The sequence below is a fragment of the Helianthus annuus genome, chromosome 10, assembly GCF_002127325.2.
Source record: "Helianthus annuus cultivar XRQ/B chromosome 10, HanXRQr2.0-SUNRISE, whole genome shotgun sequence".
NCBI classification, from domain to species: domain Eukaryota; kingdom Viridiplantae; phylum Streptophyta; class Magnoliopsida; order Asterales; family Asteraceae; genus Helianthus; species Helianthus annuus.
Window position 1 is genome coordinate 23131642 of NC_035442.2, and position 20805 is coordinate 23152446.

At 37.5% G+C, this 20805-nt stretch overlaps 4 protein-coding genes across 4 annotated transcripts; 2 read left to right on the top strand and 2 right to left on the bottom strand.

Annotated features, from left to right (window-relative positions):
- Positions 1–710: 710 nt before the first annotated feature.
- Positions 711–1343, bottom strand: LOC110884210 (glutaredoxin-C13). The gene has a single exon (XM_022131891.2). The coding sequence runs from the start codon at positions 1235–1237 to the stop codon at positions 929–931; it is 309 nt and encodes a 102-aa protein (XP_021987583.1). The 5' UTR covers positions 1238–1343; the 3' UTR covers positions 711–928.
- A 3224-nt stretch (positions 1344–4567) lies between these two features.
- LOC110884212 (glutaredoxin-C11) lies at positions 4568–5103 on the bottom strand. The gene has a single exon (XM_022131892.2). It carries the CDS (start codon positions 5041–5043, stop codon positions 4744–4746), a length of 300 nt encoding a protein of 99 aa, XP_021987584.1. The 5' UTR covers positions 5044–5103; the 3' UTR covers positions 4568–4743.
- Positions 5104–9240: 4137 nt separating this feature from the next.
- On the top strand, positions 9241–9914 carry LOC110884218 (monothiol glutaredoxin-S2-like). The gene has a single exon (XM_022131899.2). The coding sequence runs from the start codon at positions 9322–9324 to the stop codon at positions 9628–9630; it is 309 nt and encodes a 102-aa protein (XP_021987591.1). The 5' UTR covers positions 9241–9321; the 3' UTR covers positions 9631–9914.
- Positions 9915–13427: 3513 nt separating this feature from the next.
- Positions 13428–14093, top strand: LOC110884214 (monothiol glutaredoxin-S2-like). Its single transcript, XM_022131894.2, has one exon. The coding sequence runs from the start codon at positions 13486–13488 to the stop codon at positions 13861–13863; it is 378 nt and encodes a 125-aa protein (XP_021987586.1). The 5' UTR covers positions 13428–13485; the 3' UTR covers positions 13864–14093.
- Positions 14094–20805: the final 6712 nt, after the last annotated feature.

Genomic DNA, 20805 nt, shown 5'->3' on the forward strand with positions numbered 1-20805 from the left:
TATGTTAGGTACAGCCATGGTATGCAATATCATAGCATTTTTTTTCAGGAATGCACCACAGGTACAGCCATGGTATGCAATATCATAGCATTTTTTTTTTCAGGAATGCACTACAATGAAAGTATTTTTTATTGTAACTTTACACCACAAAAAGCTGAAACCATTTTTAAGGGGGCACTAGAAAAGCATTTCTTCTTTTTACACTAAATATAACTAGGTGACCACACACCATGGAAATAATTAGGTTTTGGTTTGTCATATATAACCTGTTTTATTAATCAGGTCGACCCATCAACCTGTTTAAAAATAGAAAAAATATATTTTATAAGGCCAACCTGTATAGATAAACAGGTTACGCGAGTCATGTTTGGGTTACACGATTATAAGTGTATCCACGTTATCAAAGATGGCATTTCCCTTTTTCTTTTAACTTCCGTTTGAAGTTCTATATGGCACACACACACACACACACACACACAAAGGTTAAGGCTCAAAACTCCAAATGGATTCTGCAAAAGGTTGAAAACTGTGAGAACATCAAAAGAACGCGTTAACTTAAATCCAATTAAGTCTGTTCACATGTGACTATTGGCGAAGGTTCAAATGAGAGATGTGAACGAATCAAACACGTGTAAAATCACACATAAGTTTATGGCTTATAACTTTCTTTTGTAATTACTTAATAAATAGAAAGGTTTGAGGGCACTAGATAATGTAAATAAGAATCAGATTCATATGAAGGAAGGATACACATGTAATCATTACACACTTGTGAAACAGATTAAAACAGCTAAAGTCTTAACCTAAAAGCCACTAATGACATTATCCTAAATTTAAAATCTAATTAATAACTTCCACTAATAAAAACTATGCAAATTAGTCATGGTCTTGAGCCAAACTTATTTCTTCGATTTTGCGAGTAGACATTCTACGCGAGTGTCTGATATGGCCTGAGGAGCGGAATGAGAGCACCACGGAGGTGGAGTGACATCACCTCGTTGGTAGACCCCACAAGGTTACCCCCTATGAACACTGCTGGCACAGGGGGGGAGTTGCAGCCCAGGTTCACAAGGGCCTTCTCAATCTCCCAACCATTCGGATCATGATCCAGCTCATGTACCAACGGCTCGACCCCAAGTTCTTGGAACAAAATGGTCACAGCGTAGCATAAGCAACACGTGCTCTTGCTAAAAACGACAATTCCGTTCTCTGATGTCAATGTTTGTATCTTGTCCATCTTATGAAACTACCTTAACAACCACAGTGTCACCAACCAAATTCTAAGGAGAGTTTGGGAGATGGGTTGAGGAGGGAGATATGAGATTTGGTTTACCTTTAGACTTCTCAGGCTACTTCTATTTATATAAAATAACAGGCAGCGTTTCAACTGTTTCCTCGAAACAAGAACATTCAAATGAGATATGCTTTTTATTTAGATGCTTGATAACTACTAAAGGTACTTTTATATATGGATACTTTTTCTCCTTTCCACACTCCAAGGAACAAGTACAACTTACATTCCTAATTAATTGTATTTGCATAAACCTTCATTTTAAACATATTATAAAAAACCTCCTAAATAATTATAATTTTAACAAAATAGATTATACCGGAGTATAATTATCATAATCATACTCGTCACACTAAGTATTTACAAATATGATAATAATAATAATTTTGGACAGAGAATTACCCGTTATGATCCGAGCCTGAGTTGATTAGTTATCCAAACAAACTTTAATTTGCTCGACGTGTGTAAGCTATGGACCATGACTTTGATTCCTGCATTTCTAAGGATCCCAATAAATAACCACAGAAGTCCACAAATAAACGTTAAGATTCTAAGACAGTTACATTTCTAAGAGATTCCTTTTATCATCTTAACTATATTCTCAGGGTCGAAAGATTTAGAATGAGATTGCTTTCGGTGGGCTATGATTCTTGATAACATGCCCACCAACTTGCATACATTCTATATAACACTTGTGACTCTTGTACGCGTGAGATTTTTTTCAAATATTTTTCTTCCAGTAATAATTTAATATAGAATCAAAACAACAAAAAAAAGGATCCATGAATTTTGATTTTCATAATTGACCTAAATAAGGAAAGCAGTTCCATCTATATATACAAACAGGAAAAGGGCATAGCAGGGCACGCATGATGAGTAACGGGTCAAAAAACGGGTTCATGTTGTAACATGCCATGTTATAACAAAGTTGAAATAGGACGGCTCGAACTTGGATTGACTTGCAAACAATGTTTTGACCATCTTTAAACTTGGTACAAAATAATTAATGCAGTAATTAAAACTTTACAAAAACAATATTGCTATAAGATCTAAATCTCTATATAAAACGATTTAAGAGGTTCCGTGCACTAAAAATAGACTTTACTCACTTTAGGCTACTTTCAACCAGTTTGACCCGTTTTAACTTTTTCCCTTCTAGTTCTAGCTAACTTTTTTTATTGGGTCATTTGACTCGTTGAAATAAAACACATCTTACAAGAAATACAAGCCTTCAGGATCCTAGAGGCCCGTTTTGAATTTGATCAGTTTATGGTTTCAAGATTATCCATTTTCCTCTCTAATAAAAGCTTTAATGTTATGATAGTTGAGACAATATCCATAGCTCCTAATAGAAGAATAATAACAAATAATAAGTAACATAGACATATAAGTTACTTCAATAATTTCATCATTTCAACTTAGTTAAACAATCAAATAGACAAAATTAAAGATCAAGAAACAAAGATAAATAAAAAATGATGAACTAAACAAAATTAAAAACAATAACCAAACAATGCAAAATTAACAGCAGCAGCTGCTTGGTGTGGACAGCCTGAAAATAATAAAAGTGACTTTTTTCTGAATGTGTGCCCATATGCATGGCTGCTTCTATTTTCATTTTTCAGCAAAGTATAGCCTCACATACCTCTGGGTAGGGCCATTAAGAAAAAAAAATTTGAAGAAGATTTTTGGGCCTGTCATGCTATACCATACATACAATCCTAAGACTTATATAGATGTGTCAATTTTGATCAACTCACTTATGAATAGATTTATTTGGGTTACATAAAAAACTAGCTATAAAGGGAACAAGTCAAACAAATTAGAACTTTAGAAGTCACTCACAATATATATTAATGCGTAGAATCTCATAAAGTGCTTAATTCAAAGATTAAGATTACTAAAGTAGTCATTCATTAATCATTATAGAAAACCCAAAATTTTGAAGAAAGTTTTGTCAGCTGACAAGCCCATTTCTGCATGTACTTAAAAACTGACCCATTCCAACCCAAACTCATCAAACCTCGTCACCGGACCCGCTCACCTTGCCGCCTCTAACATAGATCCTAACCTCTTGTAGTAGGTTTTATCAGTCAGATGCACATCTCTCACCAGAAAACGCATATAAGATACAAAGGACAGGTAAGGACTCATGGTGAGGGCTTGAATTTGACTATTGATATCCAAATTAACGATATTTAATATACGTAATTTGAACTTATAGATGAATTATTTACTTTTTGGAAAAGCTAATAAGTTAATAAGTCATTTAGAACAGGCACTATTTGAGGCTTTTTGAAATGAGTTATTGACTTATTGGATTTTTCAAAAAGTAAATAAGTCAATAAGCCATTTCCAAACTCAATCCTAAACACCCTCTTAGATGTAGGACACATAGGCACTATCGAATAATATTGCAGTAGTAAGATGGGCATTACGGTCCGTTTGCTTATAATAAGTTGATCTGGGTTGTGTACAGTTTTGTGAGAATCGATAGGCACTAGTCCGTCGTTGAGGTACCGACCAGCAATTAATCCGGATTAATAGGGATTAATCGGATTGGGATTTTCTTATGTACACACCCATTTTTATAATCCGGATTAATAGGGATTTAATCGGATTGGGATTTTCTTATGTACACACACATTTGTATATGTAACTGTTTTAAATAGACATGTTTTAACCACTTATTGACCCATTTTTTTAGTAACGGAAGGGAATTTATAAGGTTTGGTAGAAATTTGGCCGGAATCTGGCCAGAATTTGGTCGGAATAGGACCAGAGTTGACCGCCTAGCGATTAATCGGCAATGAAACTCCGATTAGTGATTAATATCCTACTAATCATAGCATAGACGGGATTTTTCCAACCATGGTTGTGTTGATCTCTAACGGGCCAGGAGGTTAAGAAAGGAAATGGATCAAACAAGCCTAATGGGTTAAAATTCATACGAAGGGTACTGTATTCAAATGCATAAGAATCTCTTAGTCATTTTACATTTAAAAGTTCGGTTGTTTCTGTATTAATACAACTTTAGCACCTCATATAGAAATCTTAAAGAAAAGGGTAAAAAAAATGTTTGTGGATCGGCCCAAACCGACTCGACCAAACTTAAAGAAAAGGGTAAAAAAATGTTTGTGCTCTGGCCGGTGGTCCTCCCTGCCCACCCCCAGGGCCGGCCATGCTTATTAATCCATATTGATGTTGCATGGAAGTATACCATGACAAAAAAAAAAGTAACATAAAGAGAAACCAAAAATATCTACAATAAGTATGTATCTTGAAGCCCAGGAAGTCAAAATCAACAAGTGTGACTCCTTTATGTACAGTCAAGAGAGCATGCATAAAACATCAGCTCTTATTAGGACACTTACAGTCATGTTATTCTAACATGATGTTGTGCTTAAAGCTAGTTACTTTTATTTTCTGATAATATATACTATACTAGCTAATTAAAACCAGATAGCTTTTGCTTCAATAAGCTTTTGTTTCAGTGATCCATCAACATGAAGAGAAATGACATCACGGGCCGAGCCTACATATTTACCACCTATAAACACTGCTGGGATAGCCGGATTACAACCTAGGCGTTGTAGAGCCCTCTCCATGTCAGCATCATGATCAACTTCATGAATTTCAGGACTCGCACCAAGTTCATAGAATAGTGTTTTAATACTATGGCACATGCAACATGAACTCTTGGTGAAGATAACTGCAGCTTTCTTAGATGCCAAATGGGTTACTCTATCCATTAACTATAAGTTGCTAAAATGATGGATCAAATGTAAGATGTTGTAGTAGACTTTGAAATATCATTGCCTCTTATATAGGGGATAGTGAGAAAGAAAAAAATAATACTATAGATGAAAAGTTCCTTTTGGATATTTATCTGGATAAGCACAATGCTCCTGAGATTTGTATGAATATAATTCATGCTATAAACAAGTTGACACATGGTATCTCTTCCTATGCAAGTCATATAATCATCGAAAAATATAAAGTAATCTGAGGTCGTGTTTCTTGCATATTATATATGTATTGGGTGATGAGAGGTGGAAAATTGGGGATATATTCTGTATATATAAATATTAAATTTCTTGAGGCAGACCTTAGGGAAGTAATCTTTTAAATTAAATTTCTTGAGGCAGACCTTAGGGAAATAATCTTTTAAAATAACACTGAGTCAATCCCTCAACATAGGGAATTTCTCACCAGCTATGCAGTTTTCGGTGATCGTCCCGTGTAAAATATCAGTGTCAAATATCGGTACTGTTATATCACCAACTTTCCCGATTTCAATACCTTTCTTCTTAGTTCTACCGTTTATCTTTCTTCTTATTGCTGCTCTTAATGTTTTAAGTCTTAATTGTTAGTGTTAAAGGTTAGTGTTTTTAGTCTTAATCACAGTGGCGAAGCTTGACCCGAACGACGCCGGGGGGGGGGGGGGGTCGAAAACGTATATACCCAAAAATTTCTATACTAAAACTACATATATAACACTACTGAGCGAAAAGTTCGAGGGGTCGCCCCCCCCCCCCCCCTCTTATACTTTGCCCCTACTTAATCAGTTCCTACTTGTTACAATTGTTAGTATTTGCAAGTTGCAAAAGGTTAATTTATTAGTAGTAGGAGAGTATACTGTATTTTAGTGTTAAATTGCTATATATATAAATTCTGCATGATATTTAAATTACCTATACCTCGCTAACCTATATCTCAAATATTGGCCATTGACCAATATCCGATTTTTACCGCATTAACTGCATAGCGCTCACCAGCACTATAGATTAGCTAAGTCAAAAAACAATATTAATAGACATGACTCAGTTCTAGTAATCAAGGTTTCTTATATGATCCGCATCAGCCAAATTTGGTTGTATTTGATCTTTTTGTTTTCAAATTCATCCTGTGAGTACTCATTGGATGTTTCTTTGTTGTTGACATGTGAAAAAGAGAATTTATCCTATTCCATTCCACTTTCTGCATCGGCCTCTGTCAATCAGAAGAGAAAAAAACGAACCCGAAGAGCCAATCACAAAAAAAAAAATAGTTAAAAAATAAAATCTAACATATGTTACAAAAAGAAGTGATTTGTTAACAAGCTAAAGTTTGAAGTAAATAATGGGACTCTATGGAAGGTATAGTAAGTAGCACGGGGTATGAACATGTTCAGTGGCGAAGCTTGAGATTTCCGACGGGTCGAAAACGTATATATCCAAAAGTTTCTATAGAACCGGGGGTCGAAAACCTATATACCCCTGCCCCTTCTAACCTGCACCACTGAACATGTTGACAAAGAAAATAGCAATCACCACCAACGACAACTTTAATTATGCAGTCACTATCCATTACAGTGGCGAAGCTTGAATTTTTTGGCCGGGGGGGCGAAAACGTATATACCCAAAAATTTCTATAGAACCGCGGGGGGGCGAAAACGTATATACCTACAAATTTCTATACGAAAACTACATATACAACACTACTGAGCGAAAAATTCGGGGGGGCGGGCGCCCCTCCCCGCCCCTCTTATCCTTCGCCCCTGCTATCCAATAAAATTTCTAGCGAATAAAAGGTTCTATTTCATTATTCTGGATGACGATTACTATTTAAGAAAGAGTAAAGATATTAAGAATTTTTAAAGTATTCTCTCCGAGAAAGATACGTACGGCTAATCGCAATGAGCCACCGACTCTTCTAGACAAGTGCTGATCTGTTAGTGTGTCACAGGTACTGAATATTGCTCACTTGTATCCATCCATAAGTAACCTTTTAGGTAGCGTTCGTTTCATGGAATGGAATGGAATGGAATTAGGAAGTTTTTCTTTGTAAAATTGATCTTGGTTGGGGGAGGGATGAATTTGAAATCCCATGAATTTCTTTAATCAATGAAATTTGTGACTATTTCAACATTCCATTCCATTCCTTCATTTGAGTGAAGGATTTCTAAGGAATGTTGAAATAGTCACAAATTTCATTGATTAAAGAAATTCATGGGATTTCAAATTCCTCTCTCCCCCAACCAAGATCAATTTTACAAAGAAAAACTTCCTAATTCCATTCCATTCCATTCCATGAAACGAACGCTACCTTATAGTTTAAAAACTTGAACTTAGAAAACAAGTGCAGATCATTAATATATTTGTACCATTACTAGTCATAACCAGCAACATTTTCGTTTTCATGGACAATAGATTTATGAAAAATAGGTGACACGCTGGCGTGTATTATTGATGTAAGAATAATATGATGTACATATCATTCCTGAAACGTCTTTTCCATGCTGATTTTCCATCTAGTGCTCAAGCATAGATGCAAAATCACACAAAGTGTACAGATACTACACACAAAGTGAGATGTGGAAAAAAGGAACCAATCAAATTGCAGCAAATGTATATTATCAAGCCATTGGTGTGTATATGTAATAAACGTATATAGCAACGTGGCTATGTGCATTCCAGTGACAAAATAATATTCTGCCTCGTATATTATTTTTCGGTTTTTTATCTGCCTAAATGCACCCAAATTAACTGGAGATCAATATCAATACAGGCCTTACACTACAAGAAAACAGGGCAATAGAGGCGACGCCTGTCGCCGCTAATGATCCAGATGGTCGCGGTAATAGCGGCGACATATCGTCGCTATTGTAACGCCGCTATTGATGGGACGCTATTGACCACATGTCGCTGCTATTGGTCCGTGTCGCCACTATTAGGATTCTAACTGTGAGAGAATAATGTGATGAGTGTAGCAACAGAAATTAAATGACTCTTCGCTTCGTTTCGAGCCAATTATGCAAATTCTTTCTGCAGAATATTACCACAGATAAAAGATTATTATGCTTGGTTATTAAGGCTGCCAAAAAAAGATGCCAGTATCTAATACTGTACTTGTACTGGACATGATATTATTTTTTTTTACAATAAATATAAAACATAAATTTGCATCATCTACCCCCATTTGATGGATTAAACTCATCATGTAAAAGCTAGTTTTTTACATTGGATGACACAAGTCCTAAAACAGGTATTGGTTTCTAAGTGTTTATAAAAATAGTACGCGAGATATTACTTCTTGTATATTAAAGCCGGCGGACCCAAGATATATTTTCCAGGAGTGCGAATGAGGGGTTTAATCAATTTTTCAAGGGTGTGATCGAGATTTTGCCCTATAAAATACACTAATATTTTTCAAGGGGTGGGCCCGCCCACCCAGACACCTAGGTCCGCCCCTGATTAAAGGTGTTCCTAACATTATTCATAAGTTAATGACCTGCAAACAAGTTAAAGGGAACTGTGAATCGACATTATTCAGTTAAACTTATGTAATTACAACCAATTCGATGCCTAAACATGAATAATTCACAATGAATCATTCGAACATGAAAGAAATTTTTGGGCACATTTTGTATAGTGTCTCTGAGCCTAATAAATAAAGTAAATAGTGTTAGGTATTTGTTGAGCGATTTACATAGGTTCATGATATTTTCCATGCACATCTACTTGATCAGAGAACTTATTTTAAAATTCTCCCTTTGGTGGTTGGGCACTTTTCACTTTCATCCTTTCACTTAGAATCTTACAATGAGAAAGGGGTGGTGTCTACCCAATTTGGAAAAACATCTTCCAGATCAGCAAATGCTATGTGATAGAAATACGAAAAAGAAAAATATTTATGTTATGTACATAGTTACCAAACTGTCCTTGCATTTATAACTGCATCAAGGAGCTTCTTAAATGCTCTATCAAGGTTAAAGATGTGTTTCTACACGATGCTGCCGTACATATCAATATACGGAAATACAACTTGTTATACGACACTATAGTAGTGATAGCGAACAGTTTGCGGAGCCAGATAAATGATAATATAGTATCTTATTTTAAAAAAGGAATCTCTCCTTTCCAATGTCAAAACCTACTATCTATATATAGCATAAGCAAGAGCTCAGTTTAGTCACACCAAAATCTAAACTTTCTCTTACCATATTTACTCTTGCTTTTCTGATTTTTTTATTGCTTTAACTTTAAGAGATGGCTATGGTTACAGCTTTGGTGAATGACAGGTCAGTGGTTATATTCAGTAAAAACTCTTGCTGCATGTGCCACACAATTAAGACACTGATAAGCAGTTTTGGAGCAAATCCCACTGTTTATGAGTTAGATGAGCATCCAAAGGGGCATCAGATAGAGAAAGAACTCAAGGGGTTAGGGTTTAAGCCAAGTGTCCCAGCTGTGTTCATAGGACAGAAGCTGATTGGTGGAGCCAACGAGATAATGGCACTTCATTTGAAGGGTCAGTTGGTGCCATTGTTACTTGGGGCTAATGCTATATGGGTTTAGTGAAACTTGTTCAAGAAGATGTTAGTATAGAGTTAAGAGTTATGTTAATACAACTACAGGAGCAGTTTGATGCTTCGGCAGTTGTTCGAGCAGGAAAGATGAGAGTTGTTTTTGGGCCGTCTTTTCCGTTGGTGTTCGTTTTCCTTTTTCTTCTTTTTTTGTCCATGACAATGTATGCATGTGCCAACTTCCACATGTAACTTCCTACTTTTTAAAGCAACAAGAGATGCAATGTAATTTCCTAATTTTGTTCATGCATTAACACTTTTTGTATCCATTTTCTGTTTTTCTAAATGGGGATTAATGCTAATTGCAAAAGATAATGTGAGACAAATAAAATGAAGTAATAACTTTGGTATGTATGTATCTTGTGTAAATTTACATCAAAGAGGGAACATGTATACATAGAAGGGGAAACCACCTCTATAGTAAATCCAAGGGCCCATCAGGGTACATACTAGGCTAATAACCTAATATATTAAAATAATCTAAATCTTTGAATAAATTGGTTTAGGAGGTTGTATATATTAAATATAGACTTTGGGATACTTGCAACCTAATTGGCTTGTTCAACCCATTTGACCCGTTTTGAGATATGAAAAACAACCCAAACCAATTAAACGATAGGTAAATGGATTGAACAGCTCCCAAATAAAATGGATTATATCCTGGAGGCACTTTCAGAGATCTTTTCCTCAACAATGCCACAAAAGCGTGCCATATATGGGCTTTTACTATCTTTCAGCTGATAATATGCCAACTCACACAGGACTGTTGAGAGGCACGAAATTACTCATTTCTGTAACTGATTCAATTTTTTAACCATTTATATGCAATTCAATTATCTCAACTATGGTTACGGTGATAAATTATTGGAAAAATTACATCTTTTGTCCTTTATCTTTATACCACTTTTCAGACGGTGTCCTTTTTAACGAATGTTGACAGGCGGTGTCCTTTACTAGGTATTTTGTTGCAAGTTTAGTCCTTTACTCCCAACCCAGTTAAAAAACCCTGTTAATTGTTGGGTGTAAAGGACTAAACTTGCAACAAAATACCTAGGTAAAGGACTAAACTTGCAACAAAATACCTAGCAAAGGACACCGCCTGTCAACAATTAACAGGGTTTTTTAACTGGGTTGGGTGTAAAGGACTAAACTTGCAACAAAATACCTAGTAAAGGACACCGCCTGTCAATATTCGTTAAAAAGGACACCGCCTGAAAAGTGGTATAAAGATAAAGGACAAAACTTGTAATTTTTCCTAAATTATTTAATGGATTGTCTTGTGGTCACTAACGAATAGCATACTCCCATGCTTAATTATAACTGAAGATTACACGCACAACCTGCAAGCTAATGATAACCATCACTAACTAAGTCGCTCAATCTGCTCTGTCCTTACGTTTGTATTTCTTTATGTTGTCTGTGTATTGGAGATAAAAGTGAAACAGACAAAAGTGCCTCCTAAATCATATAAAAACCTTGAACGGACAAAGAAGTGTTTGCAAGTGAACCCAACCCGACTCGCGGCCCATTTCGATTTGTACTAAAAGTGACATGCTTCAACTCAAACAAGATTTTTACCAATTACTCAGCCCACACCACCTGCCCATCTTGGCGCCTCTCAAATTTATACCTAGCAGGATCATTTTAGGACTGTCAGAGTGTCAGTAAATGTCAGATTTGTTTTCTTTTTGAACTTTGGGGAAGAAGCACTCACACCTCAGTATTTCTAGTTACATTATTACATGTCATTCATTGACAACTTGAAACAATATTTAAGATTGTTACGTGCGCGGGTCCGAGTAGGTGCCAATTCGAGATCGTGCAACCATGGGAAGAGTTCATGGAATGCAAAGTTATTTTAATTGTTTTCTTATTTTGGTTTAAATGTCTAATTTAGCATGTGGTGGGAATAATGGGAAATACTTGGCTGCCCATTATTGATTATCCCATGTAGTGTCATAGATTTAGGAGATGGTGGTTAGTGTCAGTATTGTTTGTTTTCGTTGTTTTTGTACTCCTTAAAAGGAGAAATGGTTTTTCATTAATAGGGGATCCAAGAAAATTATTCAAATATCCTTCCTAAATTGCTTTCTAGGTTTCTTCCTATTTTCTTTGGCCAATCAATTATTGGTTGGAACCACATCAAAGATCTACAAAAAAGCTGATTTAAATGTCATGTCCCTTCAGACATTTGAAGCTTGTTGAGAAGAATATCGTATGGAAACTAATTTATATATAGAAATAAAACCGTTTAATGGTAATTACTTATAAATTGAAGTAAGAGAAACAACAGACGAATAACCTACATTTGTTAACATTACAATTGGTATATAATCGCAAGTTGGACACAGATTAAAAAAACTAAAGCGCATCTCAGTAAATCACTTGCATAAAGCAAACATACCACTACTTGGTGACAGAAAACAACACATCACCAAAATGCCTATTAACATCATGATAACTAATGCTTAAATTTCACTAGTTTATTGCTGATTCTTATCCTAGATTTCGAGAATAGCTAACATGTTTTCATATGTATGTTATGCGTGCTGTCTAGCCACTTTTTCTTAAGAGGATTTTTTCATACGCGTGTTATGTGTGTTGTCTAGCCACTTTTCCTTAAGAGGAATTTTTCATACGCGTGTTATGTTATCTCACCCACATCTATAAAAGAATATATAAAGCATTGAGTCAGCATCCTTTGTCCTTTTCTGGAATTGGGAAAAGTGAGGGAATAACAAGCCCACCAGTCTAAAAAATCAAAAAAGAAACGTGATGCCAGGACTCGACTACGCATTCCTATTTACAACCTTATATTAACTTTATTTGATAAATACCAAATAACAAGTAGAAATGTAGATCTAGCTGTCATGTGTCCAAACCAATTGTTCTTATGAAAACTCAAACATAAAAATTTATACATCTATTAGCCAAAGAAATAGCTAGATTACTAACTTCATAACTTCCAAAGAACAACTTTGAGCAGCTACAGTTTCGCATACAAAAAAAAAACAAATGCCAATAAATGTAAAGGCAAAGATTAAAAGAAGAAGAAGAAGAAGAAGAAAGCCAGATATGTTTGATATATAGTGTGGTGTCTAGGTTAAATGAATTGTAGATATCATAAGTGTCCCTTAGCTTTATCTATGGCCAGTTCTACAAATTGATTCCAAACTTCAGAACCCAGCTCATCCTTTTCTTCTTTTATTTTGACCTTTGGAGCTGAATACCTAGTGAAATGTTAACTGCAATGATGTAACAGCTTGCATGTTGCCATGTTGGTACAAATGCAATAAAATGATGAGACCCTTCTTACTTTTGCTATTCTGATTCCTTAAACTAGTATAGTGTGTAGAGAAATTACTTAATGATAAGCACAATATTTTGATTAAACACTCAAAATCTATAAGAATATATTCACATCCATAACTTTTCATTCTACTTGTAAAAATGCCATCTGATTTAATCATCACAACTATATGCTTTATCACCCCTTAACTTATAAGCATGTCTATCATCCAAATATTTGTTCCTTCTTAACTTTCGGAAATTTAAATTAATCTATCTAGGTAAGTGGAGTCAAGGACTATCCCTTAGGTTCTTATAGAAGAAAAACAGCTTAACTAAGAATCAGTTGGTAATTGGTATCCCCATATAACAAAAGATATCAAGATTGAAGATCTTAAAAGATATCTATGGCCACCTTTAGAATATTATTCAATCAAATTGCAAGCTACCTCCTGTGGCATTCCATTTAAGATCAACACAAAAGGGTAATCTTGGAAATTACCTCGTATCCACCTTTTCCCTCCTTTATTGTCCTCTAGTTCAGCTATATATAGCCTCAATGGCAGTTCAAGTTCCTAAAAGCAAACCACTTACCATAAAACCATCTTACAGTTATCCATCAGAGAAAATGGCCGTTGTCACAAGATTGGTGAAAGATAGAGCAGTGGTTATATTCAGCAAGAGTTCTTGCTGTATATGCCACAGCATTAAGACGCTAATATGTAGCTTTGGGGCAAACCCAACTGTTTATGAGCTTGATGAACGCCCAGATGGTCAGCAAATTGAGAAGGAACTCATAGCCTTAGGGTGTAAGCCAAGTGTCCCAGCTGTTTTTATAGGACAGGAGCTCGTTGGTGGATCCAATGAGATCATGAGCCTGCATCTCAAAGGAAAGCTGGTCCCAATGCTCATTAAAGAGAGAGCTATATGGCTATAGTACAAATGCTATAGCCATAAACACAGCATTTTCTTAAGCTCCGGTGGTAGTCCGGTATACTTGCCAACAAATAGGAAAGTATGAATAAGAGAATAAACAGAAAGTCAAATGGCATTTTATCTAGCCATCGATGTATGATATATGTAATTTGTTTGGCCTTAACCCTTTTCTCGGTAAGGCATTACAAACATGAGAACGATAATGAATACGAATTACAGAATAAGTAGCAACTCAGATCGCATTTTGTGACATGCCATATATGATATGTAAATTTTACTTTATAATGATGTACATTCAAAATCCTTAATCGTTTGGCATTTCAGGTAAGATATTCCTAGCACTAAATCTCAAATTTAACTACCACAAAACAGCTCTAACTGACAAATTTTAACTGGAATATATTGATGTTTTCTAAACTTATGGCTACTTCATAAATTTTCCAAGTGAATCGTGCCTATCACTATCCACTATCCACCACTATCAAAAGAACAAAGATGAATCTACGTTTCCTTTCGATACTCAAGCAACTAAAACTCAAGTTAATAGCGTCCGTATAACAATTAACATAGAAATGAAGACACAAACTAACTATTTTGAAATGCACACAACAGCTATATGAAAATAAATGCAATTCAACAGATAAACACACACAAATGCGTTTAACCCACAGTAATACATGCACATTGGAAGCAGATAATACCTAAATAGTCTAGAATAAGGAGCGAGATACCTATTACAGGGATTGTCACATCGATGATGGAGATGGAGATCAATTCGATTTGAAAAGTTGATTCATGTCCACGGATGGTTTTTGTCTTTGGTGATATTAAAAAAACTTCTCCACTCAATTAATATATTAATTTTTTTTAATAGTATATATGAATCAACAATGGACATTAGTTTTTTTTAGAAGGACGACTTTCTTGTATTAGGCTACCATACTTTCCAAATTGGAGAGCCTTGTTGTCTCGCTCCTGTCAGACTATGTTGTCTTAACCGGGCTCACGCTGGCTTCAGAGTTTAGCTTGGGTGTTCCCCCAGAAAACCATACCGCCGACTGCCACTTGACAGCCGTTGTGTCACCACAAGAGCTAAACACTCTCTGACATAACACACAATAGGACAAAAACCCGGGTGGGTCAGATAGAACCCGACACCTCTACAAGGAGGCTAGGCTCTATCCATCATTGTCTGATCCACCAAAGTGACACAAGTGGGATTGAACTTGGGTCTCCGTTGGAGAACCCAAGCCTTCCTACCACTAGGCCACAAGCGGTGGATATAGACATTAGTTAGTGGCACAATCACATGATATTTTTATCAACTTCATGTACTCTTCACTGTCATGAGACTTTAACTCACCAATTTGTGATCGTTTTAAATAAAAATTCATATAATCTTATATGCTATGCTGAAAAAAGAGTCATGAGACATTAACTCGTCAATTTATGATCATTTTAGATACAAATTCATATCATCTTATATGCTTAAAAAATACAATTTTCTTCACTTAATCAAATTTTGACAATTTTTTTTATTTCACAAGTTCAACAACAACCGTACATAATATAATCCCACACATAGCAAAGTTATTGGTTGAGTTGTTGGGTTAATCGGTTCAGTTTAGGGATAACGGGTCGACACGTTATCGGGTCACGGGATAATGTGTTAGATTGTATTAATTTGCAAAGTGGAATGCATGGAATAATAAGTCTTCACGTATGGAGGTTGCATGGCTGGTTGTTGAAGACTAATTCATATGGGTTTTATGTTTAAGGTTTTATTTAATAATATTAATTAGATAAAATTTGTAAAAGGGTTGACCGAATTATATGGTAGTTGGTGGTGCACGTTGGAAGGTGGTCAGTAGCTTTTACCGATTCTTTAGGTTAATATTCTCACGTTGGTTTAAGTGTATGGCTATATATAGCCTAGTTGTTTAATGAATATGTACCCTTTTCTTTTATTATTGAATACAAGTCTGCAAGTTTCCTTCCTTCTTTGCAAGTTACATATCCCACACAAGTAATACATACATTCGTGAGTTTTTGTTTGAGTGTATAGCTAGTGTGTTGAGGGGCCTGTAACCAACATTTGGTATCAGAGCCTAGGGCTCGTAGGAAGCGGGTTTGAAGATCGGAGGAAGCCTCTGCCACCGGCGGGTGTGTCGGTCGGTGGAGGGCAGGCGTAAAAAAGGGTCTAGCCCGTCGTTGCGGGGCAAACGCAGCAGGAAAATGGGCTGTTTCGGGACAGCAGGTGGCTGTTCGGGACTGTGTTGCAGCGTTAGACGGAAGCGTTAAGGTGTTTCGGTAGGCCGTTGTTGTGGTAGACGTACCGGTTAAGACGACGGGGGTGACCGGTGATAAACACTTGTGTTTCGTGGCTGTTAGCGATGTTCAAAGGAAGAACGGGGCTGTTCGGTTGTTAGTTGCGGGTTTGCGCGGCTGGTATACAACCGGTGATAACAGTAGATGGTGAGAATGGTTGCCTTGATCGGCTTGGTTCGTGATAAGAGGAGACCGGCGTAGTGCGTGAAAAGCGGGCAGAATGGATCCGTCAAAGCAGGTGGCTTTGGATTCGCCTCGTTTTGCAAGGTGAGAAAACGTTAGAAGCGGGTGGCTTGTTTTCTTTGTCGGTGGAGAGCCTCTTGAACAAAGGTGATCGGAAAAAGGTAAAGAATGGAGAAAACACGGTGACATTATGGCGTTGGAGTTCAATCGGGTGGCTTTGGATGTGACCGGGGAGAGGTCGTTGATCCGTGATAAGTCGTGATGTTAGTGAACGGTTCCAGCGGGATGCCATGTTACATGTTACAAGTGTGGTGGTTTTTAATTCGGGCTGAACCGAGAAGGCTTTGGACGTGACCGAGGTGAAGGTCGGGTGTCCGGTAGAAGTCGGGATGGTTCGAGAAGAGATGGTGATTCGGGTGTCGTGAACGAGTGGTATGAACAAACCGATTAAGGGGGTGAATGTTGGGTTAATCGGTTCAGTTTAGGGATAACGGGTCGACACGTTATCGGGTCACGGGATAATGTGTTAGATTGTATTAATTTGCAAAGTGGAATGCATGGAATAATAAGTCTTCACGTATGGAGGTTGCATGGCTGGTTGTTGAAGACTAATTCATATGGGTTTTATGTTTAAGGTTTTATTTAATAATATTAATTAGATAAAATTTGTAAAAGGGTTGACCGAATTATATGGTAGTTGGTGGTGCACGTTGGAAGGTGGTCAGTAGCTTTTACCGATTCTTTAGGTTAATATTCTCACGTTGGTTTAAGTGTATGGCTATATATAGCCTAGTTGTTTAATGAATATGTACCCTTTTCTTTTATTATTGAATACAAGTCTGCAAGTTTCCTTCCTTCTTTGCAAGTTACATATCCCACACAAGTAATACATACATTCGTGAGTTTTTGTTTGAGTGTATAGCTAGTGTGTTGAGGGGCCTGTAACCAACATGAGTCTGGGGAGGGTGGGATGTAGGCAAGGCTTATCTCTATCGCAAGGAATAAAAAGACTACTTTGAATGACACCCCTAGCTCCAAAGACACATCCAACCATAAGAATCAAATGAAACATAAAAAGGCAAATAATTATAAAAAAAAAAACAAGATAACATAGGGTACTAAAAAGGTTCTTTTTAACGCTAACAAACAAGAAATATGCGAGAACGTGTAAAAGAAACATATTTAACAATATATAGACACACACACAAGCAAGCAATAACATGCCTAGGACACCAAAAAAAATTGAAAAACTAGGCTCCTAAGACAAGACTAACTGCTAGGATGCTCTCCACTTACACCATCCAACCTAGACATAGTGGGCTACATGACTATCTACCTCCCCATCTCTATCTCTGAACAAATGATCCTAAGTACTTGAACTTAGTTGCATGCGGGACCACTTGTTCCTCAATGGTGATCTAAGGTGGTGTTTGTTTTTTCAGAAAAAACCTCTTCTGGCCTCTTATGTCTGCGCCGCGCAGATCATGCGCAGACGTTTAGCTCTGCAGACCATTTGTTTTTTAGAAGACATTTCATTAAAAATTGTCTTCAAACCTCTGCGCGTCCTCTTCCCCACGCAGACATGGTCCAATGTCTTCTCACCTCTTCCAACCCTTCTAACCTCTTCTTCTTTCTCAAAACACAAACATCTCTTATCAAAACCCTAGCACCTCTCCTCCACCCCTCTCCTCCTCCCAGCCGTCACCTCCACCTCCTCCGCCACCACCTCCACCTCCTCCGCCACCACCTCCACCTTCTACTACAGATGTCTGCAAATGTGGTCCACAGACTGCAGACGTTTTACCTTTGAAAAAACAAACAACACCTAAGTGTCATTTTCATCGCCCGCGCCATTAAAGTCACAATAAAAGCACCAAGTCTTAGAGCGCCTAATCCTTAAACCTTTTTCCCTCCAAAGTTGCTTGCCACTCCTCTAACCTTGTATTCAGGCTCTGTTTACTTTCTGCAACTAATACAATATCATCCGTAAAAAGCAGGCACCACAAAACTGTCTCCTGAATTAACTTTGACAACTTATCCAAGACAACCGCAAAAAGAAAGACTCTTGGTGGAGTTCTACCTCCACGGAGAAAAAATCCGTATCTCCTACAGACGCACGAACAGTAGTTTTCCTAACATACATATCCCTAATTACGTCTATATACTTTTTAGTATTGGAGGAGCCCTATCCCACATCGAAAGAATAAGACCTTCCGGTTGTATTAATAAGATCTTGGGTTACTCCCTCTATCACCAATTGGTTTTAGAGTGGAACCCCATAGACTTCAATATGGTATCAGAGCCACGGCTCTATGTCAGCTCCGGTTAAGGCCACGTGTACACCTCTTGATAGACCAGGTTACACGTGCGGGAGGGTATTGGAGGAGCCCTATCCCACATCGAAAGAATAAGACCTTCCGGTTGTATTAATAAGATCTTGGGTTACTCCCTCTATCACCAATTGGTTTTAGAGTGGAACCCCATAGACTTCAATATTTAGAAACCCCTCTATCCTCCAAACTCTCACAAATTAGTCTGTGTGGCACATTGTCATATGCCTTTTTCAAGGTCTATGAACACCATGTGTAGATCTCGCTTCTTCTCCCAATACTTTCATCAATCTCCTTAAAATGTATTGGGTCGATGTAACCTTTTGAACATGTACTTTTGGGGTCTTGTAACTCTTAAAATTATTCGGTATCAATGATTACATTTTAATCACATAGTAGTTTGCTTAATTGAATGCTTGAAAACCTTTCGTACATCGCACCTCGCTTGGTTTCCGCTGCGGCGGGGTGTGACAGGGAATAAAAGCAATGTGTTTGGTTGATCAAGGTAATGGAATCACCAATTACATAAGACATTTCATTCCCTCAAATTCATTCCATCCACCCCCTTGTTTTTTTGCATCTCATTTCCTCTCTCACCCTCCACCAACACAGCCCACCACCATCACTACTCGCCACCCACCAGTGGCACTGCCACCGCCGACAACCATCACCACCACCGACTACCGCCACCCATCGTTGTTGGCACCCGCCACCACCTGTCGCTATCGCCCCCGCCACCGACATCACTACCACCACCCACCGACACCCCACCTCCGCAATCCACAACCCACTACCATTGCCCATCGCCAATTTTATTCCATCATCTTTTGCTTTTCGAGCCTACCAAACAACACAAGGTAATGATTCATTCCATTTTCACATGGTAACGAAACAAGACCATGATTTCATTCCTTTGTCCATTCCATTACCTCATATCAAACAAACCCTTAGCTATTCTGATTCTTTGCATAGCTGTTAAACTCGCATGGTGTGCAGAGAAATTCTTTGCATAGCTGTTAAACTCGCATGGTGTGAAGAACGAATTTTAATCAAGTCCATCCGAGAAGAAGAAACGGTTTTCGGGCCGGTATCGTTTTATTTATTTGTTTTAGTTTATAATGGGTCAAAACAGTTTATGTCTATATTATGTATTTGGGCCGGAGGCCAAGTCTAGTGGGTCGAACAATGTGTCAAGTCCGTTAGGTTAATGTAGCGATTAGAGAACAAGTGGGTTTGGGCCGAGAGTTTCATGAACCGGTACGTCAAAGTTAATAACCGCATGAGCGGTTATCATGGGAACGACACATCCCTTCGTTTGAAGCGTTGTGACTGTTGAGACGTATCCGTTCATCGAGTATAAAGCCGGCTGCAAATCCCCCTTTGTTCTTTGTTCGGTTCAGTTATTCAAGTTCCTGTATTTACAAGTGATTGTTATTCAAAGTTCAAGTTCGTTACAAGTTATATTCGGTTAGTTTCATTATCATTCACAAGTTAGTTTTGTTCGATTCATAATGATGCACTGTGATTATTGTGGGTTGTATGAAAACGATTGTGTGTGCGGTCACAACACCGTCCGTTCCGAATGGTCCTGGGTTTCCGATGACGATGATACCAACATTGGTATCAGAGCCAAAGGTTTAACAGGAAGCGGAAGGAGTTGTGATCAAGATGGGAACCGGGTTTGTGGAAACAAAGGAAAATCGGTGGAAACCGATCACGGTGAAGATGTTATTGTTCGTAGTGGAAAGTGCGGCCGGGCGGCGGAAGAGGATGAGTACGCGCAGGGGAAGCCAACCATGCGAACCGGGAAATCACCAACGAAGAAGTTTCCAAGGAAAGTGTTTCCAAAGGGTTTCGTGAAGAAGTCAGGTAAGAAATCAAATGCACCAGTGGGTAGACCGAGGAAACCGGGAGTCCGATGTTTCAAATGCAAGGAATTCGGTCATGTCGCATCGATTTGCCCAAGTAAGTATATCAAGTTATCACCGTTACCAATTGAAAGTGATTATGTTGTGAAAGATACTTACGGTGGCAAATGGGATTCAATATGGGTTGTTGATCCCACGTTCAAAATACATATGACGGGAAACCGGAATATGTTT